At 54.0% G+C, this 24,268-nt stretch overlaps 7 protein-coding genes across 7 annotated transcripts; 4 read left to right on the top strand and 3 right to left on the bottom strand.

The window, feature by feature from the left end:
* Window positions 1-6,633: 6,633 nt before the first annotated feature.
* PG985_000421 (Gti1/Pac2 family protein) lies at window positions 6,634-8,235 on the top strand (the record flags this gene model as incomplete). Its single annotated transcript, XM_066820190.1, has 1 exon — window positions 6,634-8,235. One exon carries the CDS (start codon window positions 6,634-6,636, stop codon window positions 8,233-8,235), a length of 1,602 nt encoding a protein of 533 aa, XP_066691069.1.
* A 2,281-nt stretch (window positions 8,236-10,516) lies between these two features.
* On the top strand, window positions 10,517-12,641 carry PG985_000422 (CDP-alcohol phosphatidyltransferase; the record flags this gene model as incomplete). The annotated part of the gene is made up of 4 exons (XM_066820191.1): window positions 10,517-10,686; window positions 11,408-11,757; window positions 12,190-12,319; window positions 12,542-12,641. 4 exons carry the CDS (start codon window positions 10,517-10,519, stop codon window positions 12,639-12,641), a joined length of 750 nt encoding a protein of 249 aa, XP_066691070.1.
* A 2,907-nt stretch (window positions 12,642-15,548) lies between these two features.
* On the bottom strand, window positions 15,549-15,967 carry PG985_000423 (uncharacterized protein; the record flags this gene model as incomplete). The annotated part of the gene is made up of 2 exons (XM_066820192.1): window positions 15,549-15,757; window positions 15,877-15,967. The coding sequence occupies 2 exons, from the start codon at window positions 15,965-15,967 to the stop codon at window positions 15,549-15,551; spliced, it is 300 nt and encodes a 99-aa protein (XP_066691071.1).
* Window positions 15,968-17,184: 1,217 nt separating this feature from the next.
* On the top strand, window positions 17,185-18,278 carry PG985_000424 (Short-chain dehydrogenase/reductase aba4; the record flags this gene model as incomplete). The annotated part of the gene is made up of 3 exons (XM_066820193.1): window positions 17,185-17,307; window positions 17,370-17,899; window positions 18,101-18,278. 3 exons carry the CDS (start codon window positions 17,185-17,187, stop codon window positions 18,276-18,278), a joined length of 831 nt encoding a protein of 276 aa, XP_066691072.1.
* Window positions 18,279-18,870: 592 nt separating this feature from the next.
* On the top strand, window positions 18,871-19,416 carry PG985_000425 (uncharacterized protein; the record flags this gene model as incomplete). Its single annotated transcript, XM_066820194.1, has 2 exons — window positions 18,871-18,875; window positions 19,032-19,416. 2 exons carry the CDS (start codon window positions 18,871-18,873, stop codon window positions 19,414-19,416), a joined length of 390 nt encoding a protein of 129 aa, XP_066691073.1.
* Window positions 19,417-19,851: 435 nt separating this feature from the next.
* PG985_000426 (proteasome subunit alpha type-7) lies at window positions 19,852-20,961 on the bottom strand (the record flags this gene model as incomplete). The annotated part of the gene is made up of 5 exons (XM_066820195.1): window positions 19,852-20,170; window positions 20,227-20,614; window positions 20,744-20,796; window positions 20,856-20,862; window positions 20,931-20,961. 5 exons carry the CDS (start codon window positions 20,959-20,961, stop codon window positions 19,852-19,854), a joined length of 798 nt encoding a protein of 265 aa, XP_066691074.1.
* A 1,620-nt stretch (window positions 20,962-22,581) lies between these two features.
* On the bottom strand, window positions 22,582-23,742 carry PG985_000427 (uncharacterized protein; the record flags this gene model as incomplete). Its single annotated transcript, XM_066820196.1, has 1 exon — window positions 22,582-23,742. The coding sequence occupies one exon, from the start codon at window positions 23,740-23,742 to the stop codon at window positions 22,582-22,584; it is 1,161 nt and encodes a 386-aa protein (XP_066691075.1).
* Between the last annotated feature and the right edge of the window lie 526 nt (window positions 23,743-24,268).

The following is a 24,268-nucleotide window of genomic DNA, read 5'->3' on the forward strand; positions in this document are numbered from 1 at the left end:
CGGTCAAGAGTCGCCCTATGTACCGCATTCCCTTGGCCCTCGTCTTGGCTCGTCAAGTTGAGGCTATCAATCGCTGCATGAGATTGCGACTGTGGATTACCGGGCTGGGAGGAGGAAGAAGAAGAAGAAGAAGAAACCATGGGCAAACACCTCCACACACACACACACACACAACAGCGGCTCGATAGCCCTAGGCGAAGAGGACTAGTTCTTACCTACAGTACAGGCTACAGACGGATGCACTGATCGCCCTTGTTGTGCATCGGGACTACTGCATTATGGCTTCGCCACTTACGGACCTTTGACGACCTCTGTTTTAGGACCGCGGATACGGAACTGTTGGCCAATCGGCACCTGCAAACTGCGAACTACTCGAGTTCCTGCGTAATAAACAAAAGAAAAAAAAAGGCAATCCGAGGCCCGCGAGAACGGTTCCGGTTCTAGTACAGTAGCTGCGGGAATGTCTCGTCTTCGGTTCGTCCATGTTTTCTCTACTGAAGGGCCTCGCTGCATTGGTCGGGATGGGAACCGCTTCTCCGTTTGGCAAGTGTCAATTCGCCCATGAGGTCATCACCAAGCCAGCTCTCCTTCCAGACCCGTCTAGAGGCTGCTCTGAGGTGTAGACGACCAAGATTTCGATGATCCTTGCATGGAATGTCATCTTCTCCGGTATAATAGGGCAACCCGTGAAAGCACACAGTAACCCCGTGCTCGCGTCTACACAGCCGATGTACCGCCTCCAGGCCTCCACTCCATGTCGTCGTCGACTTGTCCCTTTTCACCCCGATACCAGCAACGGTTATTACGGGGTTACATCGGTAGTTCATCTCCATGCTACGCCGATTGGGGACTGGGGCTCAGTCTAATGCCTTGCTATCCCTGGCAGCCTGGTTCCCCGATGGCACTAGGTCGGCCTTGGTAAGAGTAACCCAGGTGAAGAAATTGCCGCTGGAAGCCCTCTCGCTGTCCTGAGCTGTGCGTCAATCCTTAGGTCATCACTCGTCGTCGAGCTGTCGACAATCTCGGCTCAATGCTACATATTTATATGCACGTGGATGTGGCTGACAAGTGAGATGTTTCTTGGCTTGAAGACTTTCGCTGATCCTACCAGATGTGTTTCAGATCCCAAATGAGCTGCGCAGCTCATTGGCTTGTTCGACGCTGGTCAAAAGAAACTCGACGGTCTGCTGCTGAGACGATTTCCATTCAATTAGTTCACGTTACCCATGCGGTACTACTGGAGCCAGACGTGGCAGACATCTCAGGCCTGTCACGTTGAGGTAATGCCACCGTAATAGCTCTGCTGACTACTGGGGAATAATTGCTTTGTGCTTGATACCAAACCATTCCCGAGGCCCGCAGCCAATGCTTTTCCGCTTACGTGCTGTCTATGACCTCCTACCCGGCAATTCACTGGGGTCCCCAGGAAGCGCAGCAGCGCGTTTCCCATCCCCGTTCACCAAAGAGAAGGCTTCCTATCTAGCAGCATCTTTTGTCGAGAGCCAAGCGCTGTAACCAGGTTCGTCGGTCTTGGCCAGGTCTGGTACTTCGTAGACGGAGCATAGCCACGCTTCCAAATGACTTTGAAATGATGCCATCCCAGAATTCGGCTCCAGCTGCCAGTGGCCATGCCAAATCACCCATGCTCATACAGTCTATCAATCACGAACCGCCTAATCTCGATCAACGCCTCGAGACTTAACTTCTTAAAACAGGCTGTTTCAATTCTATTTTTCTCAGGTATAAACGGCAATTCTTTATTTCCATGAGACCCGCTCATGCACTATTAAGCACCAGAGCAACGGCATGCCGGCGCACGATCACCTAGCGCGGCAGCGCCGGACATTGATTGATAGATCTGACACGGGGTATATTCACTTATCGCCCACTATAGCTCATCAGTACTATTACATACATACTCGCTCAGCCAAGACATGGCGTATCTAGTCTATCCAATGCCACTAGGGAGATTCTCTTGGCAGCAACTGGTCGATTAGGTTTTCCCTGGCGCCAATAGGTACGTAGGCCAGGTACTCACCAACAACAACTCTGGCCCCCCTCCTCCTCCCCGGAGTGGTAGGTACACTCCGTCCCCCCATGCTGGTACCCTTACCTCTGCCGTACCCGGGCAGCCGTAGGCTTCTTAACCTTATTCCGTGCAGGCTTGTTGGTGGTGGGCTTCGCGTTGAAACGAAACAGCGACCCTGTGCCGAATGCTACATAACATTCGCCGCGCTGACCCGGGGACCGCCAGGAAGAAATCGCCGACCTGCAGGCGGGCCAGGCAGAAAGAAAGGAAGGATGGCTATCCCCTTGATTGCCAAATACCGCATTAGTTGTGGGGGCAGCTTCTGGTCGAATTTGAATATCAGATATATTCGGATGGTGAGAGTTCACGCCGTCGAAGACTTGTAACCCGCGTAGGTAACAGCAGAAGTTGAAGTATAGAATCGCCCCACAACTAATGCGGTATTTGGCAATTAAGGGGATATCGCGTTTTTCTCTATAGGAGAGGAGAGCTATTGGTTGCATAAAAAGGCCTTTCCCGTCTAGTGCTCGGCTGGTTCCGTAGCCCTCGAGCGTCGAAGGCCGTGACGAGTGTGACCGTATCCTCCTGCATATCTCCCCGAGCGAAATGCCAAGAGGCACATGAACATGAACCAGATGTTTTCCTGAATAGAAGTCGAGGAGTTTCATGAGGCCGGTCGAGTGACACTGCCCGTAGGGAGGGCCACTTCCTTGGTACTGTCGCATTGTCCCAGTCGCAAGGCGCACATCGATGATCCCATCCCATCGTACTTTTCTATTACACTGGAGCCCTTTCCCTCACAATCCAAGTTTAGATCAGTCGGACGACCGTCGAAATGCACATATCCATGTCACCAGTGAGAATGTCAGTGCTTTCTCCAACAGACTACCTACTCTCATCTCGTTTTCCCCCCTTCCGCTCCGTCTTCGGCCCAATCGATGTAGCAGTAGCAGCACCACTGGACCGTTCTGAGCACCATGTCTTGTCTCTCCCCACGCATACTACAACACGTGCCTGACCTGCTTCACACAGACATATACTCGCCAAGTGTTTCTCCTCCCCTCCCCGATGTTTAAAACCAGGAGGAGGAGCGCTAAGCGCATGGTCTGCCCAGGGAAGGAGGGAGTTGCGCAATCTCATACACCACCATCACATACTGCCCCCAAAAGAGAGAACAAGGTAGAAATTCGTGATACAAGACCCAAGCGATATAGCAATGCATGCTGCAGAAGTCACATGGGCGGACACATGGCACAGTGACGTTGGGGAGAAACGATCTACATGCACATTGATACATGGCACCATGCCTACCAAGCATGCAGCGAATGGGAGCCAGAGAAGATGAGAAGCAGTTGTGCTATGCCGATTCGAGGTGGTTTTGGTCAAGTCTCCATCAATCCTTTTCTTTTTCTTCTTCAATTGTCTCCTCCCCCTTGTTCCCCTGCTCCCTCCTCTCCATGTTGATGAGACGAGAGTCTAACAAGAGGTACCTAAAGAAAGAAAAAAAGGAGGCCCACTTTCCTCCAAGTTCGCCCATTGCAGGGCAGGTACCAGGCAGGACCCTCCCAGGACGCAAGACCAGGTCCCCACTACGCATTCAAGTAGTAAAATGCTCGCTAGGGTTGCTTGGTGGTCCCCTGGTAGCGGTGCTGCTAGTTGAATAACAGTACAGGGTAGAGGGCTCAATTGAATTGAAAGGGCAAGGAGGAGGAGCCAAAGGGTCCCCCGTGTACGTCGTAGGGGTATGCGAGAGCGAGAGAGAACGAGACAGAGGGAGTATTTGTCGACATACCGCAGCAGCTACTACCTGCCTACTACCTCCCTCCATGCTACCTTGGATCCACCGCCAGGGCTCGTGAGGTTGCTACTGCTAAGGTAGATCAAATGTACATCGATTTGATTGACTGATTGATTTTATCACCCAGCAATCAATCCAGTTGCTGGCATTGGTGAGCATGGCATGGGGGAGTGGGTGGTGGTGCCATTGCATCTGAGAAGGTAGGTAGGTACCTGGCCTGGCAGTGGTCAATGTGGTGGTGTGGTGCAGTGTAGTAGTATGGAGTGAGGTAGCGTAGGTACTTGAATTAGGTAAGGTAGTCGGGTAGGCAAGGTAAAGTAGGCAAGGAAGGCAGTGGTGGTAGTGGTATGCAAAATAGATGTAATAATATCTCCATCCATCTAACCCAATTGCATTGCTCTCCAGACTGTGTGTGCACTGCCTTTAAACATCCCGACGACCCTCGACCTCCATTCATCCATCCAGCATTATGGGCGGCTGCTACTACTTACTCTATTAACACTGACGACTCCCGTTCTTCTCTATCGACTTTCTTTTTTCCTTCTTCGTTCTCTTCGTTGGAGTCGTAACACTTTTATCACTTACAACTGGGTCGTGGCTGCCCGCTGATCTATTGCTGTCCTGCGTCGCACTAACGGAGCACTTTTTTGAGTCTTCGCGTCTACTTCCATCCATCCCACCAGCCCGCCTACCCCCCCAAGAGTGTGCAGGAACAGGAACGTCTTTGCGCAACCTCCATTGCCATACCAAGCCAAAGCCGTCCGTCAGTCAGCGCATCCTCCGGACCTCAGCGCCTTACTATCTTGCGCACCCCGTACCTCGCCATTGCCTTCAGACATACCTCCCTCCACCCCCCATAGTGCACTCACGCACCACCCACACAGAGACCTCATCCGCCACTGCGCGCGCGCCTGCCTGCCCGGCCAGTCTGAGTCTTACTCACCATTCCGTCCGGCCCACTCGCGTACTCACTCGCATACTCATCCCCCTTCCCCCTTCCCCCCTCCTCTCTCTGTTTCCAGGGCGGGGCCTGCCATTAGGTTTGGTCGTGGCTAGCTATTGTACGGCGTAGAAGGACCGCTCCACGTGTAAGCCGCGATTCACCCTACCCTGTTTCTCAGGGACCGTGTAGTTTTACTCGATTACGACGTGTGTACCACCACCATTACCATACCTCGCTCTAGGCTGGGAACGCCTCGTGCTCACCTTTTCTGGGTCCGCGAAAAGCAGCCTCAACCTTCTGGGGGTCTCCACATACCCATACAGACACAAACCAGGCCAGAAGACACTTCTAATCGACTCAGAACCCCTCCAAAGGCTCAGTAATCGCCGTACTGGGTTTGGCTCCGGATACCTGACTCTGCCCAGCATCTCAGCCCTCGCGAGGAAACAGCTCTTGGGCGGGAAAAGACAACAAACAAGCGGACGACGGCTCTTCTCCTTCTCCCTCTCTCACAGGGAAAGACCGTCATCAGACGAGGTGGATTTAGCCAGCATCAAAAAGCTCATATTCCCACCGCGGTGTCATCATCTGCTGCTGGGGTACCAACCATCGGATCTCGGAACTATCGTGGATCTATCTGCCTGCTTTCGTGACCAGTGGAAACCAGTCACAGAGCACCACACCCCTCTGCTACCCACAGGATCACAGCTATCGGATCACTTCGGCAGCACTCTTCAACGGACTCCGGTTTGGTGTCATCTCCCCTGAGCCTCGCAAAGCTTAAAAACGCCTATGGCATCCGCAACACTCGGCTCCAAGTGTAGTTCTCTGGTTAGGAAACAGTGTGCGCACTTTCGGTACTGCCATCCTCCCACTGTCGAATAGGAAGGGGGGACATGTACAAGCTGCAAGACATTTAGAGCCGGTCGAAACCTTAAAGTGCCTACGGTGGCAACCGTGCTCCGAGTCCTTCCAAGTACCTTGCGAAGTTTGTGTGCCTTGCACCAGAGAACCCCGCGCGTTGCCTGTGCTCTTCGATCCATCATCCCAGGGCCATCTCTGGGGACAGAGCTCCTGGAAGAGGAAGTGACGCGATTGGGTTTCGCTGTGCGTGGAGTCGCTGCGCAGTTTCCACCCCCCATCATCCAGTCTTACCCGCTGGACAGACTGCGAACAGAAGAGGGAAAATCTTACCCAACAGTGTGCTGGAAACAACCACAGGAGAGATCAGAGGATACAGCTCACGAACCGGACGAGCAGTTATATTGGTTGTATCCACCAGTACGCCAGGCATCTGACCAGGAAATCACCTGCATCTCTCTCACCCTCTATCTCTCACCCCCATAAGCAGACCTTACCTCCCTCTCCCGGCTTGCGGCTTGGTACCCAAAGCTCCGTGCTCGTTGGGTCTAGGTCCCAGGTCTCTGATCTCTGGTATAAGACCGGACACACAAACAGAAATTTATTGAAACGGCCTGGCATTACTTCTTTTCTTTGCACTTTAGCCTACGTTTCACATCACAACTTGACTTTCGACGGCTCGGCACTTTAATTCCTCTTGGGCTTCTCAGGAACGTACCAGTGTGGGGGGTTGAACCTGGTGCTGGACCTTTTGGAACCATCATCTTCTTGTTTCTCCGACTTACCTTTCCAGAAACTCGAGCCGGTAATTCTTTAAAGGTATATACTTTCGCTTGTCACAAAAAGAAACGCCTTTTTACTCAACCTCGTGCGGGAAGCTTTGGATAGATACAGCTTGCTGTCCACCTCTAAAGTTCCTCTGAACCGCGCCTGCAGAGTGAACTCTGGCCAAACCAAGTCCGTCGTGGTAGCAGTCGACTCCTATCGTGCAAGCTGTCCATCATGTCGGACAGAGTGCAGGGAGGAGGAGGAGTGATGGCTCACCACCATCACCACACATCGGCCGGGGCCACGTTGCAGCCGACGTTTTATGGCTACATCAGCTCGACGATGGATGCCCTCGTCCTATTCGAGGCGTGCCTGACTGGCCACATATCCCACGTCCCTCGCCGTCCGCATGACCGAGAGCGAGCGAACCTGATCCGCAGCGGCAACGTCTTCATCTACGAGGAGCACTCGAGCGGCATCAAGCGCTGGACCGATGGCGTCCCCTGGAGCCCTAGTCGTATACTGGGCAACTTCCTGCTGTACCGGGAACTCGACAAGCCTTTCCAGCCGGGCGAGAAGAAGCGCGCCATGAAGAAGTCGACGAGCAAGGACAGCAACGGGGTTTCAAAGCCTACTTCTAATTCGAGGGCGAACTCGGTTGGCTTCAGCGGTATGAACATGGGCGGCCTGGCTGCCCAATATTCCGACTCTCCGAGCAGCAGCAAGGACGCCGAGAGAGCCCTGGTCGGATCTCTTGTCGACAGTTACCAGTTCAAGCCGGACGGTTTAGTCAAGAAGACGATCAGCGTGCAGTACAAAGGGATGCAGCACCATCTTGTCTCATACTACAACCTGGACGACGTGGTGAACAAGAAACTCCGCACCCCCATCGAGTCCTCCGAAATGGGACAGATAACACCGCGAGCTGCCTTGATCTCGGCTGGGAACTTCCGAGCTCCGGTGGACGACCACGAGTTGATGTTGGACGACCGCATGAGGTTACTCATTGCCCAGGGCCAATATCCTGCTGATATGAGCGCCTACGCCGCCAGTTCTCGATCCATGTCGGTGCCTAATGTGCATCACAGCTATCACCAGGGCTGGCCTACAGGCTACGGGATGCAACCGAACTCGTACGCAGTGGCGGCTCCTCACACCTTACCACCACCCCAGCCGGTTTCCTTTCCTCACCCGCCTCCACCCTACAGCTACGAGCCTAGGATGCCCACGCAGACACCGAGCTTTCCCTCCATACCCATGCCCTCCCGACGGCATAGCACAATCGCTGATAACGGCTATAACACGAATGGGGGCGGACACAGCAGTTATGGCTCTATGCCGTCCATTGGCCGGAGCCATATGAGCAGCACACCGGTCGTCCCGAGCAGCGGTATGCCCAGCAGCGGCATGCTCGATAACCACGGCATGGGGCACGGGTCATTCAGCACTCAGTCGATGTACGACTCTCCGGCGGCATCGGCGGCGTCATCCCAACATGGGGCTATGTACGACAGCAGCGCTAGACACGCGGCGTCTTATGAGAGCAGCGCTGCCCAGCACCAGAATACGTCGTATGACACGCAGTCGAACCCCATGTTCGACTCAACCAGCACGGCACAAGCGGCGGGCGATTACGAGTCGGCCCTGCAGTCGCAGCAAGGCCTGGGGTCCTTCGAGTCCCCTAGCGACGAAAACACACCCTCTGCCCTCAATGGCATGGATCTTAATTCCTCGGTCAACAGCGCCGAGCTCAGCGACGGTGGCCACTACAGTTCATTCTCGGGACACGACACGGGATACAGCACTCGCGGACCACACTCGCAATCGATACCCTAGATATGTACGGACGGAAACAGGAGTGACACGGGAGCAAGCGGCGTGGACGGGGGAATGGATATGGACACGGCAGGAAGCTATCCCGAAATGTGGTTATAAGACCAATCATTCTGATTTCACGGCGCATACTTTTGGCTGGCAGCATCAGCGGTTCGGTGGAAAGGATCTCTGGGCGTCTTTGGTGTTTGGCCTTGACATTGTGGTTTTACTCGGGTTGGGCATACAGGAGGTTTGAATCGGTTACGCTGTTCTTGACCCAAAAGAGGCGTTCACTCCGTATCACAGTTTGGTTGCTTGGGATTTATTACCCATGACCCCTGTATGTATTGTTATCCGTCGCCCACGGAGCGACAGTTGGGAGAGTACACATACTCCATAGAACATAATGCAGCAGTGCCAATTTGCAAGTCTCTCGTCTCAAGCTGCCTCTCCAGCTCCATGTGATCGATTTGATTACCCGCGCCGCCTTCACTACGTTAGATGCATCTGCCCGTCACTACTACTTGTTTCTTTGCACGTGGAAATGTTTCAAGCAATGCTGGACGACGGACGTCGGGATTGATTATCATGTGAAATCCATCTTGGGTCACGGTACATGTTCATGTACGTAGCAGTCGTGAAGATTGACATTGATGTTGGACTACTCACTACCTCAGCTAACTTCTGTCTATCTGACCTTGTCCGTTGAGGAGGAGACGGGAAGTCTAACATTAAAAAAACAAGGGCGACACTACTCCTTGGTTGATGGGGGATGGTAGCGTTGAATTTGATCATCAATACGGTGCAATGTTGAGAGCGGCCATAGCGTGTTGGTTGGCTGCAGTGTTTCTTATGGCCTGGCGGCGTGCATGGATGGATGGCGCGGGTATACTGGGTTACCTGTACATATGTGGCACAGTGACGAGGGACACTGTACTGCGTGGCAGCATCATGCAAACTCAAACCGCGATTGATCAGATCATTTGGATCAAAATGTAGGTTAACCTTATGATGGGCAGTAACGGGCACGTACCTGTAAGTAGGTAGTTGTACGATCAATATATCTCAAATCAAATCCAGACAACCTCTATCTGCTTTAGATCCAATCCAATGCAGTGACGCTTCCGCGCGCTTACGCAGGCGAATTAATCGTGTCGCATACGAATCTCTCTCTCTAGCCCTTCTCGAGCGTCAAGTCAGATATGCAGTTTTGGTCGTGCTTACCCGGGTAGGAGAGGGATGTGTGGGTGTGATGGAGGGGCCCCGGCCATGGAGATTTTGGGGTGCATCTGGCATAAGCAAATCTGAGATGGATGGAACAGGCGAACGGGCCAGTGCAGCACAAGCAGTTGGTTGGTTGCGGTGAACGACGCAGTTGAGGTTGTGCTCCCAGGCTACTGGAGGAGGGAGGGGTAGTGAGGGGCGCGCCAAAAAAGCAGCCTAAATTTGGAGGGAACCGATAGGCTAGGTAAAGCAGGCAGGCCTTCAAATTGTGCCGGGCTGTGCCGGGCTGTGAACACGGTGCCTGAACAAATTCTTCGCGAACTGTGACGCGAAAGCCGGCGGCAGAATCAATTGAGACGGGTCAAATTCTTGGATGTCGTTCATCCATCCATCAGGACCCCATCACGAACGACAAGCAGTTTCGACTGAGGCCCTTGCATGAGACGGAGGCCTGTTTGCTGTTGAGCCCGTAAAAGTAAAGAAGATCGACGAAAACCCGCAAGAGAGGATTCGGATATCGTCGTCACGCAAACAGCAGCAGCCTCAATACGCACACACGCAATCGTCTCCCTCACACTCAAACCGCACGCGCATTATACTATACGTACAGAAAAGCGTTCGTTCATTCAAGCTTTTGATCCTCAGGCACGCGACGTCCCTTGTGTCTGTCCGTCCTCCACAGTACCGCACACTGAGCAATCAGCACAGCCCCTCCTATCTCTCCACGCTCTGCTCCGTTCACCCACACCCACATATCTCTAGGTACATCTTTTACCCAAGCTTCCCGCGTCACAAGCTTCGGAGCTCGCTCCTTACGTCATCTTCAGCCAGGGACTAGCCCACTTTCAGCTCGCAGCTCCTGTACGTTACGTTGTGCGTTGCGTTGCTCGTCTACCCGCGCGAGTCGCTCACCGTCTTTGGAGCCCTGCTGCAGCACTCACTCGCCTGCTGCTAATTCGGGGGTAAAGGGAAGTCCGGCCAACCAGTTGTTTGTTTCCACCACGATTTGCTTGCTCCCTGCCACGCACACACGTGAAGACAGGACAAAAAGAGCAGAAGAGCAAACGGACGAATCACAATGAGTTCTCGGCTTTTCTTGGCCAGCAGCAGTCGCGGCGCCAATGCGATCCGCACTACCGTTGAAGCTCCGATGCTGCTAGGTTTCGGCCCAGCCTCTTTGAGTTCGGGCACCACGACTCTTGCTGGTGCACTCCTGGGACGAACGCCCATGCTAAATCTCGCCCGGAGGTCCTTGCATACCCCTGCCCGTTGTCAGCAGCAGCAACAGCAGCAGCAGCAGCAGCTACAGCAGCAGCAGCAGCAGCTACAGCAGCCCCTTGGCACCACACTGGCCACCACACTTCGGACCAATGAGTCGAGCCCCGTGGTCCGCAGCAGCCGCCGATGCGCCATCAAAACCAGCAGCGGCAGCATCGGCAGGCGTAACTACAGCGGCATCGTGGCTTTGTCGCCGTCTCACTCGCGCTCGTCCTGCAGTGCGGGGACATTGCACTGTCACAGGTCAGGCCGACTTGGGACGGCGCTCCTCTGCCCCTCCTCCAGAAGCTTATCGTCCCAGAGCCGACGGTTACAGCAACAGGGGGGAAATAATCATGGTCGTGATGAGTGAGTTCGGTCCCCCGCCCCTCCCTGCTCTGCTCCTCCGCTGTGTTACCGGCTGGTGGCGCGCAGATACTCTCCATTCCCCCTCAACCTTCAGCAGCAGGGATGCACTTTTGAGTGTGAGGCGACGCGCATCGAGGCGGCAACTCAACCTTGGTTGGAGATTTTGCGGGGGGACGACCCCTGTTCAGTCGAACGTCGTCGATCTTTTTTTGGTCCTGTTCTGTTGACTTTGACTCGCTGAACTTGTCCTCTGTATCGGGCCTGGCTCCGGTCTGGCTGCCATGCACCGCTGGAAGTCAAGTCGAGGTTTCCTGCTATGCCCCTGCTAATCCCGATGCAATAGGCCTGCGCCTCCTCCTCCTCCAGTCGACCCGAGGCCTGCTCCTAGCGGCCTCCGAAAGGTGCTTCCCATCCCATCCCTGACGCCGCATGAAGACATCTACACAATCCCGAATCTTCTCACCGCCAGTCGCCTGGTGGTCGCGCCCTTCATTGGCTACGCCATTCTCCACGATGCACATGCCTGGACTCTCGGGTTGTTTGTCTACGCCGGCGTTTCGGATCTTCTCGATGGCTGGATCGCCCGGCGCTGGAAGCTGCAGTCGGTGGTTGGCAGTGTCATCGATCCCATGGCGGACAAGATACTCATGACCATCCTGACCGTCTGTTTGGCCACCAAGGGAGCCCTGCCTGGTAAGTTTTGTTCGACCCCCTCTCTTGGCTTTCAAGCTGTTGTTGCTTCATGCTTCTGTCAATCCATCATGTCGCTTTTTCCTGTTTTCCCTCAACCTTGTGTCTTCTCTTCCGTCCAATGTATTGTCATCCCAATGCCGATTTGCCTTGTAGGGGCATGCTGTTGAATGTTTCCAACTTGGTGTAACCTTTTGCCTTGTGCTCCTTCGTTTTCTTGTTTCTTCATCTATCACTGTTGCGAGAGAAGTCCTGCGAGCGTTAAGCTCACAAGACTTGCAATTGACTTTGAGAATGCGTGTTGCTCGTCTTGGCGGATGCTCTTAAACTCTGATTCAACCCCTCTCGACGATCAGTTTCGTGCATACGGGGGAGATGTGTTCGGGAGTCGCTCGTGGCATGAAACAGGAACTAATGACACGTATCGCCCTGCAGTCTGGCTAGCCGGTATCATCCTGGGCCGAGATGTCGGCTTAGGCTTCGCGGCCATCTACTACCGCTGGATCTCCCTTCCGCCGCCCAAGACCTTTATGCGGTACTGGGACTTCTCCCTGCCCTCGCCGAGGTGCGGCCCACGACGATCAGCAAGTACAACACGTTCTTGCAGCTAGCCCTGATGGGCGCCACCACCGTTTCGCCACTGTTGACAATGGATGTCGCGGTGGCGTTGACTGGTCTGCAGTAAGTCGCCTTTTCTGATGCAGTACCACTGTCCACCTTCACTAGCTGCGCGAATAGGACGTTGTTCCAAATTATTACCCGTACCAATGCTAACCTCGTCTCCTAGGTACACTGTGGCAGCTACCACCGTGTGGAGTGGACTTAGCTACGTGTTCAGCAAGGACGCCGTCAAGATCCTCTCGGACAGCAAGGCCAAGAAAGAGTAACGGGCAGGTTATTGTGATCTAGTCTGGGTACGGGTTTCATGTAGCACTTTTAGGAGTGACCGGATTCCACCGCACTCTATCTTGCATCATTGGTGCACTCTGTAAGCATATTTGATGGAGCGTAGCATATTGGCACAGCGTACATACTTGGAAATATAGGCGTCTCCTGTTGAATATATTATTACAAATTCCATTGAGCTTCTTTGTACTATACCGGGCACCTGCAGAGATACCTATAGGATCGGTTGATCAACGTCTGCTGACTTGGGCGGCACATCTTCTATCTCGTATCGATATGTCTACCACTCCTCCACCGTCTTATCAGATTCGCCAAAGGGGCTCAGCCCTACCAAAGTGCATCTCTGGCAGCTGCCACACTCGTGAGACATCCTCTATCTCTCGAGCCGAACTTCGGAGTGGCATGTTCAATCCACCCTTTGGAATGACTCACTAGCTCCTCAGGAATATTGATTGAGGCCCTCGATGACGGAGTTTAGAAAACCAATTTCCTGCATGTGTCGGATCAGGCAACAATCAATGCTTTCGCACTGGAAAACTCCCTCGAATTTGGCACCAGGTCCATCTAGAACTCTACTTCGTACCACACTCGGGGTGCTCCGGGATTCCGCGTTCCAGCTCGGAGAATGCTTCGAGATGGTTCTTATGTCTTCTCTTCTCTTCCCCCTAACCCCATGTTCCCACGTGTGCCTTCTCCGATGGATCCAAGCCCAGTTCCACACCCGCCGCCTCCAATATTCTCGATGAATCCCGTATTGCAGTGGGGACTTGAGGTGTTAAGCACGTGGCTATTCCCGTGACGCCGGAATTTGGAGACGGGTGGGGGGTCTCTCTTCATGATAACGAAACGATCATCTCCTGGTTCTGGACTTCTCCTCTTTGAGTACCGCAAAAGGCGGGACTCGCGCATTTTGCAGCAGGATGGATCATGTTTCTTACGCATCGAACAAAGGCGCTTGATCATGCTCATGGATCGGAGAAAAGGAGGAGCTGGGTATCCCACTGTTTGTGCGAGAGAATCGAGGCCGAGATCTTGATTTTGTGTCTCCCCACTCGGCTCATCGTGGACGCTGGCTTTGCTCCTGTTTGAGTAGGCATTATCCTCTCTACGCCCTGGTCTCCATCTGCTCCTGGTGTTCCTTATGGTGAGATTGGGGGAAAGGGGCCTCTCACTTGGGCTTCCTGTACATTATACTATTTAGACATGAGGTCACAGAGTCACCACCGTAGTAAGGGGTCGTAGTATGTCATTGGATCTATCTTGCGGTACAAAATATGAAGAAGGAGGACCGTAGGCTCCTTGTTGTGATGACGCCGCCATACTTCCCACATTGGTTTCAAGTTCGTCGTCGGAGTGTGACCGGAGACATGGTAAACGAATTTCTGCAGGAGCAAAGGGCATCATAACGCACTATGGGACATCGAAAAGATCGCCGAAAGTAGGGTCTATAGCCAAAAATATTGCTGCATGGAGCTCAAAACGTGAAAAAGAATAGAAGGGGATATATAGAAGTTGGTATGCTGACTATTTAGTGCGACCAAGCAAGCGCGAGTTACGCCATAGTTCACACACTACCTACAAACAACATGTTACCTAGCACAACAAGACCATCCGCACGTCCAGTAAAAGCCAAAATTAGTAGAAAACATATCTCCCCATTAGAACAACAGTAAATAGACCAGAACCAAGGCCCAGAAAGGGCAAAAAAAGAACCTCTCTGGCGGGGAATTGAACCCCGGTCTCGAGCGGGCATGTTTCTAGTCCGGGGTTTAATTCCCGGACAGAGATAGATGACAAGCTCGCATACTGACCACTATACTACCAAAGACAGTTATCAGTTCATTTGATGGAAGATGGGTGCACTATGTGTATCTATATGGGTTGGTGACGACCCTAGTGCGTCCCTGGTTCCGCACTCCAAAGCTAGGATTCAACCAGCCTGTAGATTCGAACTACGCCATATTTCGCTCGTTGATTGAGGACGCAGAGCTATTTCATTGCAATTCTCGTTTTACCCTATCAATCTAGGCGCGTATATAGTTCCCTACTCTGCAGTTCTCTTTTTTGGGGCTTATAAACAACCCATCCGGGGCGACGACTGGTTCGGTCAGACTTCCGTGGGGGACTGTTCAGGTTGATCTAGAGAAGGTGACGTCCGTAGTCTCCCTGATGCCCAGTCCTTGGCCTACTTCCACATCGTGATCCCGTTGTTTGTCTTCCTCCGTGGTGGCGAAAGGGGGCGCCTGGATCGGCAAGCTAATGTCATCCGGGAAGGAATTCTCTATGCTACTACTAATAGTCCCATCAACCCGATGTGATCTCGTGCTGCCCGCTCTTGTGAACTGGTAGCTACCTCCTGAGCCCAAGGTGCCTCCCTTTTCCACACCGGGGGACATTCTTCTACCGACTATACCGCCGCCGCCGCCCGGCCCAGGTTCTTTGCTTTGGGATTCAGGAATTCCCCATGAGGTACAGCAAGTGCTTGCGGGAAAAGGGCCTCAGGGTGCTGATGCATGAGTAGATGATGCCGAGTTCGATTCCGATAAGACTAAAATTGGATGCACCGGCAAAAGATTGGGGATGCCTGAAAACACATGTTGACAACGAGGACGTAGAAATACTGGAGCTTGCTTACCACATGACATACTGATCAACCACTAGCCACGTATAATCATAATCATTTCACAGCTTGGGCATGGACGCGGTTCGGACAATGGCCACGATTCATACGACTCCTCCGGCGAGGACGAGGCTGACGAGGGTCGCCCTCTGTCCCAGAATATGGGGTTGGGGAGCAGCAAGATGGTCAAGTCGATAATGATTTTGAGGGAATGGGTGACGCAAATGGCAACTTTTCGGTCCAAGCACGCGGCCTCGGCGTGGACGGCCTAGCGGTAGTCCCCAGTGGCCTCGACGGGGAGGCAGCCGAAGATGGCCGTGAGGTGGTGATCAACGAGTACGATAACACGACGAACAGCGCCAAGTACACGGCCCAGCGGACCTTTGGCATGGGCGAGAGCTGCAGGTACAGCAGCAGGATGGACGTATTGGCCGTTGTGACGGATAGGGCCCAGATGACAGCGGATGCCGTCAAGTACTGTATTATATACCAAGTTTTTAGCATAAGCAAGAACTTATTTATTATATCAATACCAATTTCAGGATAGCAAGACAAAAAGAAACCCAGGGGTCACTCACTCATATTGTGGTGCTTACAATCAGAAAAGGAGGCAAATACTCGTCGAAAGGCACGTCGTAGAGATGGCGACTTGAGCGTGGTGATGATGAAGCCGGCGGACAGAGCCATCGCCACAATGACGAAGTAGTCGGTCATCCGGGGGCAGGTCGCGCTGGAGGACGAAGAGACGGGTGTACAAGCGGATCATGAGAACGACCAAATCGGCGATGGTGAAGCCGTGCCAGACACAATACACGATGCTCGAGTCGTCCTCCAGATCGACAAAGTTGGACTACATGCCATCGGGCGACGGTTAGGCCGGCCCCGTGGCAGTCGAGGAATCTCAATAGGTTCGCTAACCTCCTTCTTGGAGCAGGGCTTGGCCGGCTCTTGTACGGCTGGGGTACTGGTGCTCACCGTGCATTTCCTCCGTTACAAAATAAGTTGTTCAGTTATGACTCCACAGGTCCCGACAGACTGATTCGACACATGGATTGCATATTTCGTCGGCCCATCCTCGTCTAGTTGGGTCCCACCTCCGCCGAAAGTCATCAGATGGCCGGGAACCGTCTGTGCAAGCAGGATGACCATGTTCCTTGACTTGCAAAGCCATCAAGGAAATGGATTTGGACTCAGTATTTCCTGAATCAGCACATGGTATAGAAGACGATTTCAAGGAGCTTTTTTTGTTCTCAGCCTTCAACAGAATATGGTTCTCATCTTTAGTCATTACGTACTGGAGTACTGAGGAAGATCCATGAGGTCCAAATAGAGAATCAAGGGCCGTTATATGACGAGGTGAGGAGTATTCCTGTCATGAGTTTGTTTGTGCATTGGTTGGCCGTTGGTGTGTGTGGTTTCTGGTTCTTGCAAAGGGAATGGGTAAAGCGTTGTTCAGTACCAGGTCTTTTATGGGGTCGATGTGACTCCGCAATACTCGAGCCTCTTCTACAGCGATAGAAGTGTTGATCCTTGCCTTTCGGATAGGGCTGACTGTTGAGTGCCAAGGCCCAAGACAGCCATGTGCCAGGGAGGGTCTGCGAATGCCAAGCAGGCTTCCCTGCCCTCTGGCCACATCTTCAGCGCTCTCTTCTCGCCCCGGTTCTCGGCTCGTTCCCCCAACAGAACTCCCGGCTCCTAATCGACCATGTTATCTGTACAAGGGCTCTCAGAGGTCCCGTTGGTCCGGCATGTCGTATGATCATCCGATGGACTGTAGACACGAGCGGGGTAGATTCCAGCCCTACAGGTACGTACATTGGAGCATGGAATGTGCATATATGCTGGAATCCATCAGCAACTTGTCCTCGCAGTAAGCATCCGAGATATTCTGCATGAACAGGAAGATGCCAATCAACGATCTGGGAGCTCAGGACACCAGTGGCCTCGGCCTCATACCGGAAGCCATACCCCTGGAGGCAAGCCTCAGGGGAAAGGTCTACGCCATTTCAGGTGGCTCCTCTGGCATGGTACGTTGCCCCCCTCACCGTGACACATGCGCCACCTTCTCAGGCTGACCAACATATGAAAGGGCCGCTCAACCGCATTAGCATTAGCGACCTTCGGCGCCTACGTCTCCATCTGCGGCCGGGACACGGAGCGTTTGGCGCGGGTGGAGGCAGAGCTGGCATCGGCGTCGCCCCACGGCGCGGCAGGCGCCATGTCGTACCAGCTCGACATCGCCGACGAGGCGCAGGTGGAGGCGTGGATCCAGGCGACGGTGGATAAGTTCGCGGGCCCCGACGGCCGACAGAAGCTGGACGGGGCGGTCAACGCGGTGTCGCTTGAGGCCCCCGAGGCCGTGCCCATCACCGAGATGCGCGCCGCGACGTGGCAGGCCGTGCTGGACGCTAACCTGACGGGCGTCTTCTACAGCATGCGTGCCGAGCTCCGCCGCATGGAGGCCGGCGCCGCCATCGTTAACGTGGGCAGCATCCTCGGCATCGTGGGCCTGGAGTGCTACGCGCCTTACACCGCGGCCAAGCACGGCGTGCTGGGCCTCACGCGCGCGGCGGCCAAGGAGTGGGGGCCCAAGGGGATCCGGATCAACGCGACTGGACCGTGAGTAGCTGCCCTCCTCTTATTCTCGATATATCATGCGAAGAGAAACCTTTGCTTCGTCCGTACTGAATTTGATTTGGGTTCTCCTGCCTATTTTTCGATAGGAGAAGCAGGTCCATGGGATGAGCGCGAGAAAAGACCAACGATGCTGACCAGGTTACACCGCTTTAGGGGCCATACGGCGACGCTCATGTATGACAGGGCGGCGGAACGGCTCAAGGAGGGCGGAGCCGAGATGCCAGACGTGGTGGCCGATACGATCCAGGGACGCGTTGCAGAGGCTCACGAGCAGGCCAAGCCCATCCTGTTCCTGCTGAGTGACTACTCTTCTTTCATTACGGGCCAGAATCTTCCGGTAGATGGTGGTTGGGTCGTGTGATTGCAACCCCAGGGTTGATCCGTAGCCAAACGAGAAGATGATTCATTGCCGTCTGGAAAATACAGACACTTGCACCGATTTCACTTCGGCGTATTCCTTTGGACGCAACTGTCCAATTGTCCATAGCTCCAGGTTGCTATACTGGTTCGCCGTAGCCCTGGTAGTTGTCGTGCCATCACATGATGCTGCAACTGAAGACTGTTATCACCGTAGAAACGCCTGGAGTCTCTGGGTAAGAGAAACATATGTTAGCCAGTTTGTGACGATGACCTCAGGTTCGTCTGTCGCTTTAGATGGCGGAATACAAGTAGCTGGATGTAGGGGTTAACAGGGGGACCCCGAGCTTATTAATTAAGCAGCTTGCAGGGGCAACACCTTCACTAACACGCCACTCCACCGCCCCGCGCTACGCTTTTTGAGTGGATGAAGAGTCAACACCACCAACGAATCGACAAGACAACCATTGCCATTCCCTTGCGCGACGACAAGCGAAGAGACGAAAAGCGCCCGCACCGCACCGTATACCACCAGCCAAACAAACGTGTACGAGCATACAACCACGATTTCAAGGCTCCGGTCTCACGAACGCACCATGTGGTACGCCGCCCCTCCTGCCCCCAACGGTCCTACCCGACAACGTGCAGCAACTTGGGGAACAAATCCCCAATTGCTCCCGCATGCCACACTTGCCCGCCCCCCGACGAACCACACGAATCTACCTTACTAACACGATCACCCCTTCTCCCCCAACAGCAAACACATCCTCAACGCCCAAGTCAGCATCCGCAGCCCCTGCTGCCGCAAGTGGTTCGACTGCGCCGACTGCCACCACGAGCAGGAGTCGCACCCCCTGAAGCAGACGCTCGAGCTCGTCTTCGCCTGCAAGAAGTGCCGCAAGTGCTTCCGCAAGGACGCCCAGGAGTTCGAGGACGCCGACGAGTACTGCCCGCACTGCGACAACCACTTCGTGCTCGAGGCCGTCACCCCCAAGCCCGCCCTCAAGGTCGAGGGCGAGGACGCCCGCGTCGACAACCGCATGCTCAAGGACGACCGCGTCAAGGACGGCAAGCAGGGCGGCGACAGCATGCTCACCCGCACCGTCTTCGACATCGACAAGGAGGCCGACCGGCTGGGCTAAGGAGGGAGGGAGAGCGAGAAGAGGAAAAGTAGCAGAGAGAATGTATATATGGGGTTGGGATTTGGCAAAACCTGATGGCGGCCGAATATCTAGTGCCGGGAGATGGTGATAGCGGCAATAAACCATGGGCCACATAAAACTGGCCACACCTAGACATTGCTGGTGATGGGGAGTATGATACCACTTTATAGATTTCACGGGGATGAGATATTGGCAGGGGAAAGAGAAACGCAGAAAGATGCTTAAACGTGTGCATTGACAAGGCAAAACCGCTGATGCATTCGAGTGTCTTGCGGATAGTGTACAAGTTCGTGAATAGGACCCGTCACTCTATGGCTCTGTCTACCGGTCCACACACGCCAGCCCGGGAACCTCGGAGCAACACCCGTTTCCCGAATAATCCAGTCGGCCACTGATGTTGTATCATCGTCATCATTACTCGCCGCTGGGTCTCGTCAAGATGGCAGCGCTACCTTGTCCCGGTGTCCGGCCGGTCTTCTTCTTGGCAGCCTCCTCCTGCTTCTCCTCCTCGATGGTCTTGACATAGTTCTCAATGTCCTCCACGGGCAGCATCTCGACCGTCTTGCCGGGTGCCATGATGGCGATCTCGATGTTCTTGGCGCCGGTCTGCACCACCTCTAGTAATGACTTGATGGCCAGTCGGATCGTGTTCTCGCGGTCCATATCCTCCTTGTAGTTTCGCTCCAAGAACTCGCGCACCGTCTTGCTGGAGCGGCCGATAGCGTTCGCTTTCCTGTTTGTATGGTCAGTAGCCGTCATTGCCGCACAGAGGATACAGGCTAGACATACCAAGCAGAGTAAATGCCGCTGGGCTCCGTCTGATACAGCCGGGGGACCTTGCTGCCCTTGTCGAATCCCACAATCATGGTGCTGATGCCGAAAGGCCGCACGCCACCGCTCTGGGTGTAGCGCTGCTGCACGCCGGCGACGTACTTGGTGATGTACTCGATGGAGACGGGGTCCTCGACGGTGAGGCGGTGCGACTGGGCCTCGAGGCGGGCCTTGTCGACCAAGATACGGGCGTCGGCGTTGAGACCGGCAAAGGCGAGGCAGACGTGCGTGTCGAGAAGGCCGATCTTGGAGGGCGTGATGCGTGTGTCCTGCAGCTTCATGGCCGACCGCTTCTCGCAGCCCAAGACCACAATGTCGCTACCCTTGACTCCGACCGCGCATGTTCCTATATAGCAGCAAGAAAACACGTCATGTTAGAAGAGTGAATTGATGGGTCGATTGAGCAACCGAACGCCGGGGCGTGTCGTTTGTTGGTATGACGCCAGTGTAGGATACGAAGAGCATGGATGCGTACCTCGCTTCACAGCTTCGCCGGCATATTCGACCTGGAAGACGTGTCCATCGGGACTGTAGAATTTGGTCAGAGTCGGTCTGGGGTGGGCACGGCTTCATTCAACGCATCATACCTGAAGACTGCAGTGATGGGTGTACATATTAGCTGGTGATGTCTGGAGAGGGACGAGAGCCGGGCCTTGGCTTACCTGAAAGTGCTCTGTCGTAACCCGACGCCATGATTGCTATTCACTGAAATCAGGTCGGTAAATGGTGCTCTTTACGGAAAATAAGTCTGGGGGGTGGTGAATGGCGTTATTTCGGGTATCTTGGGATCATTCGTCGTCGTCGTTCAGCTTGTTTGGTCTGGGAGCATAAGGTACACAGGCACAGGGCAAGGCTGCCAGGTTGACGAAGCTCCCAGCTTGCGGGTGCACCTCCAGCCTGCCTGGGAGCTCACCCACCCCCGCTAGCTGGTTAGCTCCAGCCACAGTCAATGTACATGTATCTGTAATCCCTAGCCTCTCTAGCCACAGTAGCCAGCCACATATCATGTCACCTTCACGATGTTGGGTCTCGGACAGCACAAGAAGCCCAGGAATGAAAAGACTTAGGTTTCATGATATTCTGGAGTGATTTCGCTTGGAGAACTGAGTTGATGTGACAAATCTCATAGGCGGAATAACTGGCGGTAGCTGACTATTATTCTTACGCTCCCCGACTGTCTCGATAAAACAGCAAAGTCGTGAAGTGTTCCCTACTTATAATTTGGATCAATCTTATTACCGGATACTGCAAAAACACTAATAATCCTTACCACTGGGGTATTTGAACTCGGGAGTAACGGCATCCAAAAGCACATGCACATGTCAAGAAATTCATGGTTGATGATATACCTGACCAAGCAAGCTTGATCGGCTGTATTGAAAGCATAGCCTATCGGTGTCTAGTAAACCGTTACAAGTCTTGACCATGCGATTGTACATCACCAGAAAAATTTCGCCGGTTTTTCTTTTCTTTTCTTCCTTCCTTGTGTGCCCTGCCCCCCGATATGAAATTCGCTGTTCGTAGGGCGCCACCACATAGATAACCTCCCCTACGCCAAAACCATGATCGCCTTTTAACCTTGGGCGTATCCATACCAACCTGTACCCGTAGTGTACCAGGCCTTCAAGAATGCAGCCCAAGACGTTAAAGTCATGATCCCATAGATGCCAGTAAACCAGGATCCCTTCGACAAGGAGTCAACAGTCCGTTCCGCTGAGTCCCGCCGCCATGAACACCAGATTTGATGCATACCAATACTGCGCCGTCGATGCTGTGCCTGAGAGCGCTGCTCAGAAGATAGAGACAAGTGGCGCCTTGATGAGAATATCAAAGACCATACTCCGCCGTCTAGTAAGCCCAAGCCCCGTGAACGCTTCCAAAAGCGCTAACGCGACTGTCGAGAATTGGATTCTCCAATGTGCTCCGTAATACATTACCGAATGAGAGAAAAGCAATAATGTAAGTCGCTGAGATCTCTTTCCCAGAGCTCCAAAATGCCAAAATGACAAAATGCCAAATCATGATCAACCATAGGTATCGTAGCTCAACAGACTCTGCCAGTCCATAAAGACGCAGAGCAGGCCACGTAGGGCCTGACCCCCAGGAACACCCGTGTAAATCAAACCAAATAAAGGGAAGACAGCATTCCGTCATGGTGCTACCCAGCGGGACCAAATTTAGTCCGATCCCTGACGAAAAGACCAGAAAACGCCGTGGCACCATGCAGAACGCCTGTAGACAAAGGAAAGCGGGATAATCGCTGCATACGCGACGAGAAACACTCGTTGCGAGCACAATGCATCGAAAATTCGATTATGCGGCGGAATCCAATTTGAGCACCCGTCGAAGCGAGTCCTCCATGAATCGCATCTGCTCCGACGACGGAGAGTTGGAGGATGGTGGGCTCTGCACCTGTTGAGCCTTGACGCCGCCGCCACCGTTGAGAACGGAGGCTGGGAACATGCCACGAGGAAGTTTGGGAGGCGGTTGCGCAGCTCCGGCCGAAGTGGGCTGCTGGCGAGGTGGCGTCTGGGGCTGCTGCATGGCCCCGTTGCCCCCAGAGAACAAGTAGCGCTTCAGCGCGTCGCTGCGGTCGGCGTCTAAGTTACGCGCATTGTTGGGGGAGGCTTGGCCGTAATTGTTGCTGGGGCGTACAGCCTTGATGCGTTCCGAGTACGGAGTCGAGAATGCTGGGCCAAGGGATTTCCCAGGAGTGCCATCCAGCTCGGTAGAAGAGATGCCCGAAGAAGGAGCTCGCGCCACAGTAGGACGCTTCTGCGGAGGAAGCGCGGCCGCCCTGGGTACCGTCTGGCATTCCTTGGGTGAGTCATGCGGTGGAGAAAATGGGCCCGGAGGAATAGCAGTGATGTTGGAAGAGCTGGCACGACGAGCGGTGCTGCCCGACTTCTCCGCTCGCTGGGCCTTGAAAAAGATTTCCAGAGGAGATTCCTCCTTCCGCGGAACGGGGGCAAGAGGACTGCCTAGGCCATCTTCTTCCGAATCAGTAGTCGGGGGTGAGGGCTCTTGGCTTGGTCCTGTCGTGGTTGGCTTCTTCTGGCTCGGAGAGTCCGGAGCAGAAGTGGTCCTGGCGAGGAAGCTGGGGATAGGCAGCGCAGAGGGAGCCGGCGAATGGTGGAAGGTCGCGCCTGCAAATGCGGGAATCTGGCTAGGCGGGAAAGACGGGCTTTGGCGCTCCTGTTTGGCGCTGTTTGAATGGGCAAGATTTGGGGACGCAGACCCGTTCTTATTGCGGCCCTTGTGCGAATGCTTTCGCTGCTTCTGAGAAGTCGTGTGTGAGTTCGGCACGGCCAGACCGTCGCCGACGGCCAGCCTTTGAGGTGTACTGGGGCTGTCGGAATAGGCTTGGCGGTAGCTTGCAGCGTCGTTCTCGGAGGCGTAGTTCTTTTGATTATTGCCGTTACGACCAGGGCGGCGCCGGCCAGGCGTGTTCTTGGGATGCGGCGATGAATGCATGATATAATGGTCGCTGTGATGGAAACTGTTGTTGTGAAGGTGACATGTATCCAGTTGGATTGAACAAGGGGAGAAAATAGGTGTAAAGACCGAGTTCTCTTTAGGGGGTGGGAGAAAAAGAAGAAGAGGCGTTGTTTGTTGAAGTTGTAAAAGCCTAGGAGGACCTTGGGAGAGATGGGTGAGGTCGAGACAGTGTCAGGGGTCGCAGTCAATGCGGATTGCGGGGTGGTTGATGATCGAGACTTGCGTTGCGCAATGCGACAAAGACGAGAGGCAACCGGGCGGACAAAAGATGTCAGAAGATGTTGTTGGAGAAAGATGAGGAGCTTTCGGCTTCTGGCAGCGTTCGGAAAAGAGAGATTTAGAGCCGGGATTAGCTTGGCGGGCGATGTGCAATGGTGATTTGCGAATTTGTCTGAATGGGTTGCGGTCGCAAGCTGGATTGGCTCATATTGTTGTTGATGAGTATGGGAAAGAGGAAGAAACTTGACGATGGCGGGTGCACAGAAGGGGAATCAAGGAAACA

The sequence above is a fragment of the Apiospora marii genome (genome assembly GCF_038362585.1).
Source record: "Apiospora marii strain CBS 49790 chromosome Unknown utg000001l_segment0_segment0, whole genome shotgun sequence".
NCBI classification, from domain to species: Eukaryota; Fungi; Ascomycota; class Sordariomycetes; order Amphisphaeriales; family Apiosporaceae; genus Apiospora; species Apiospora marii.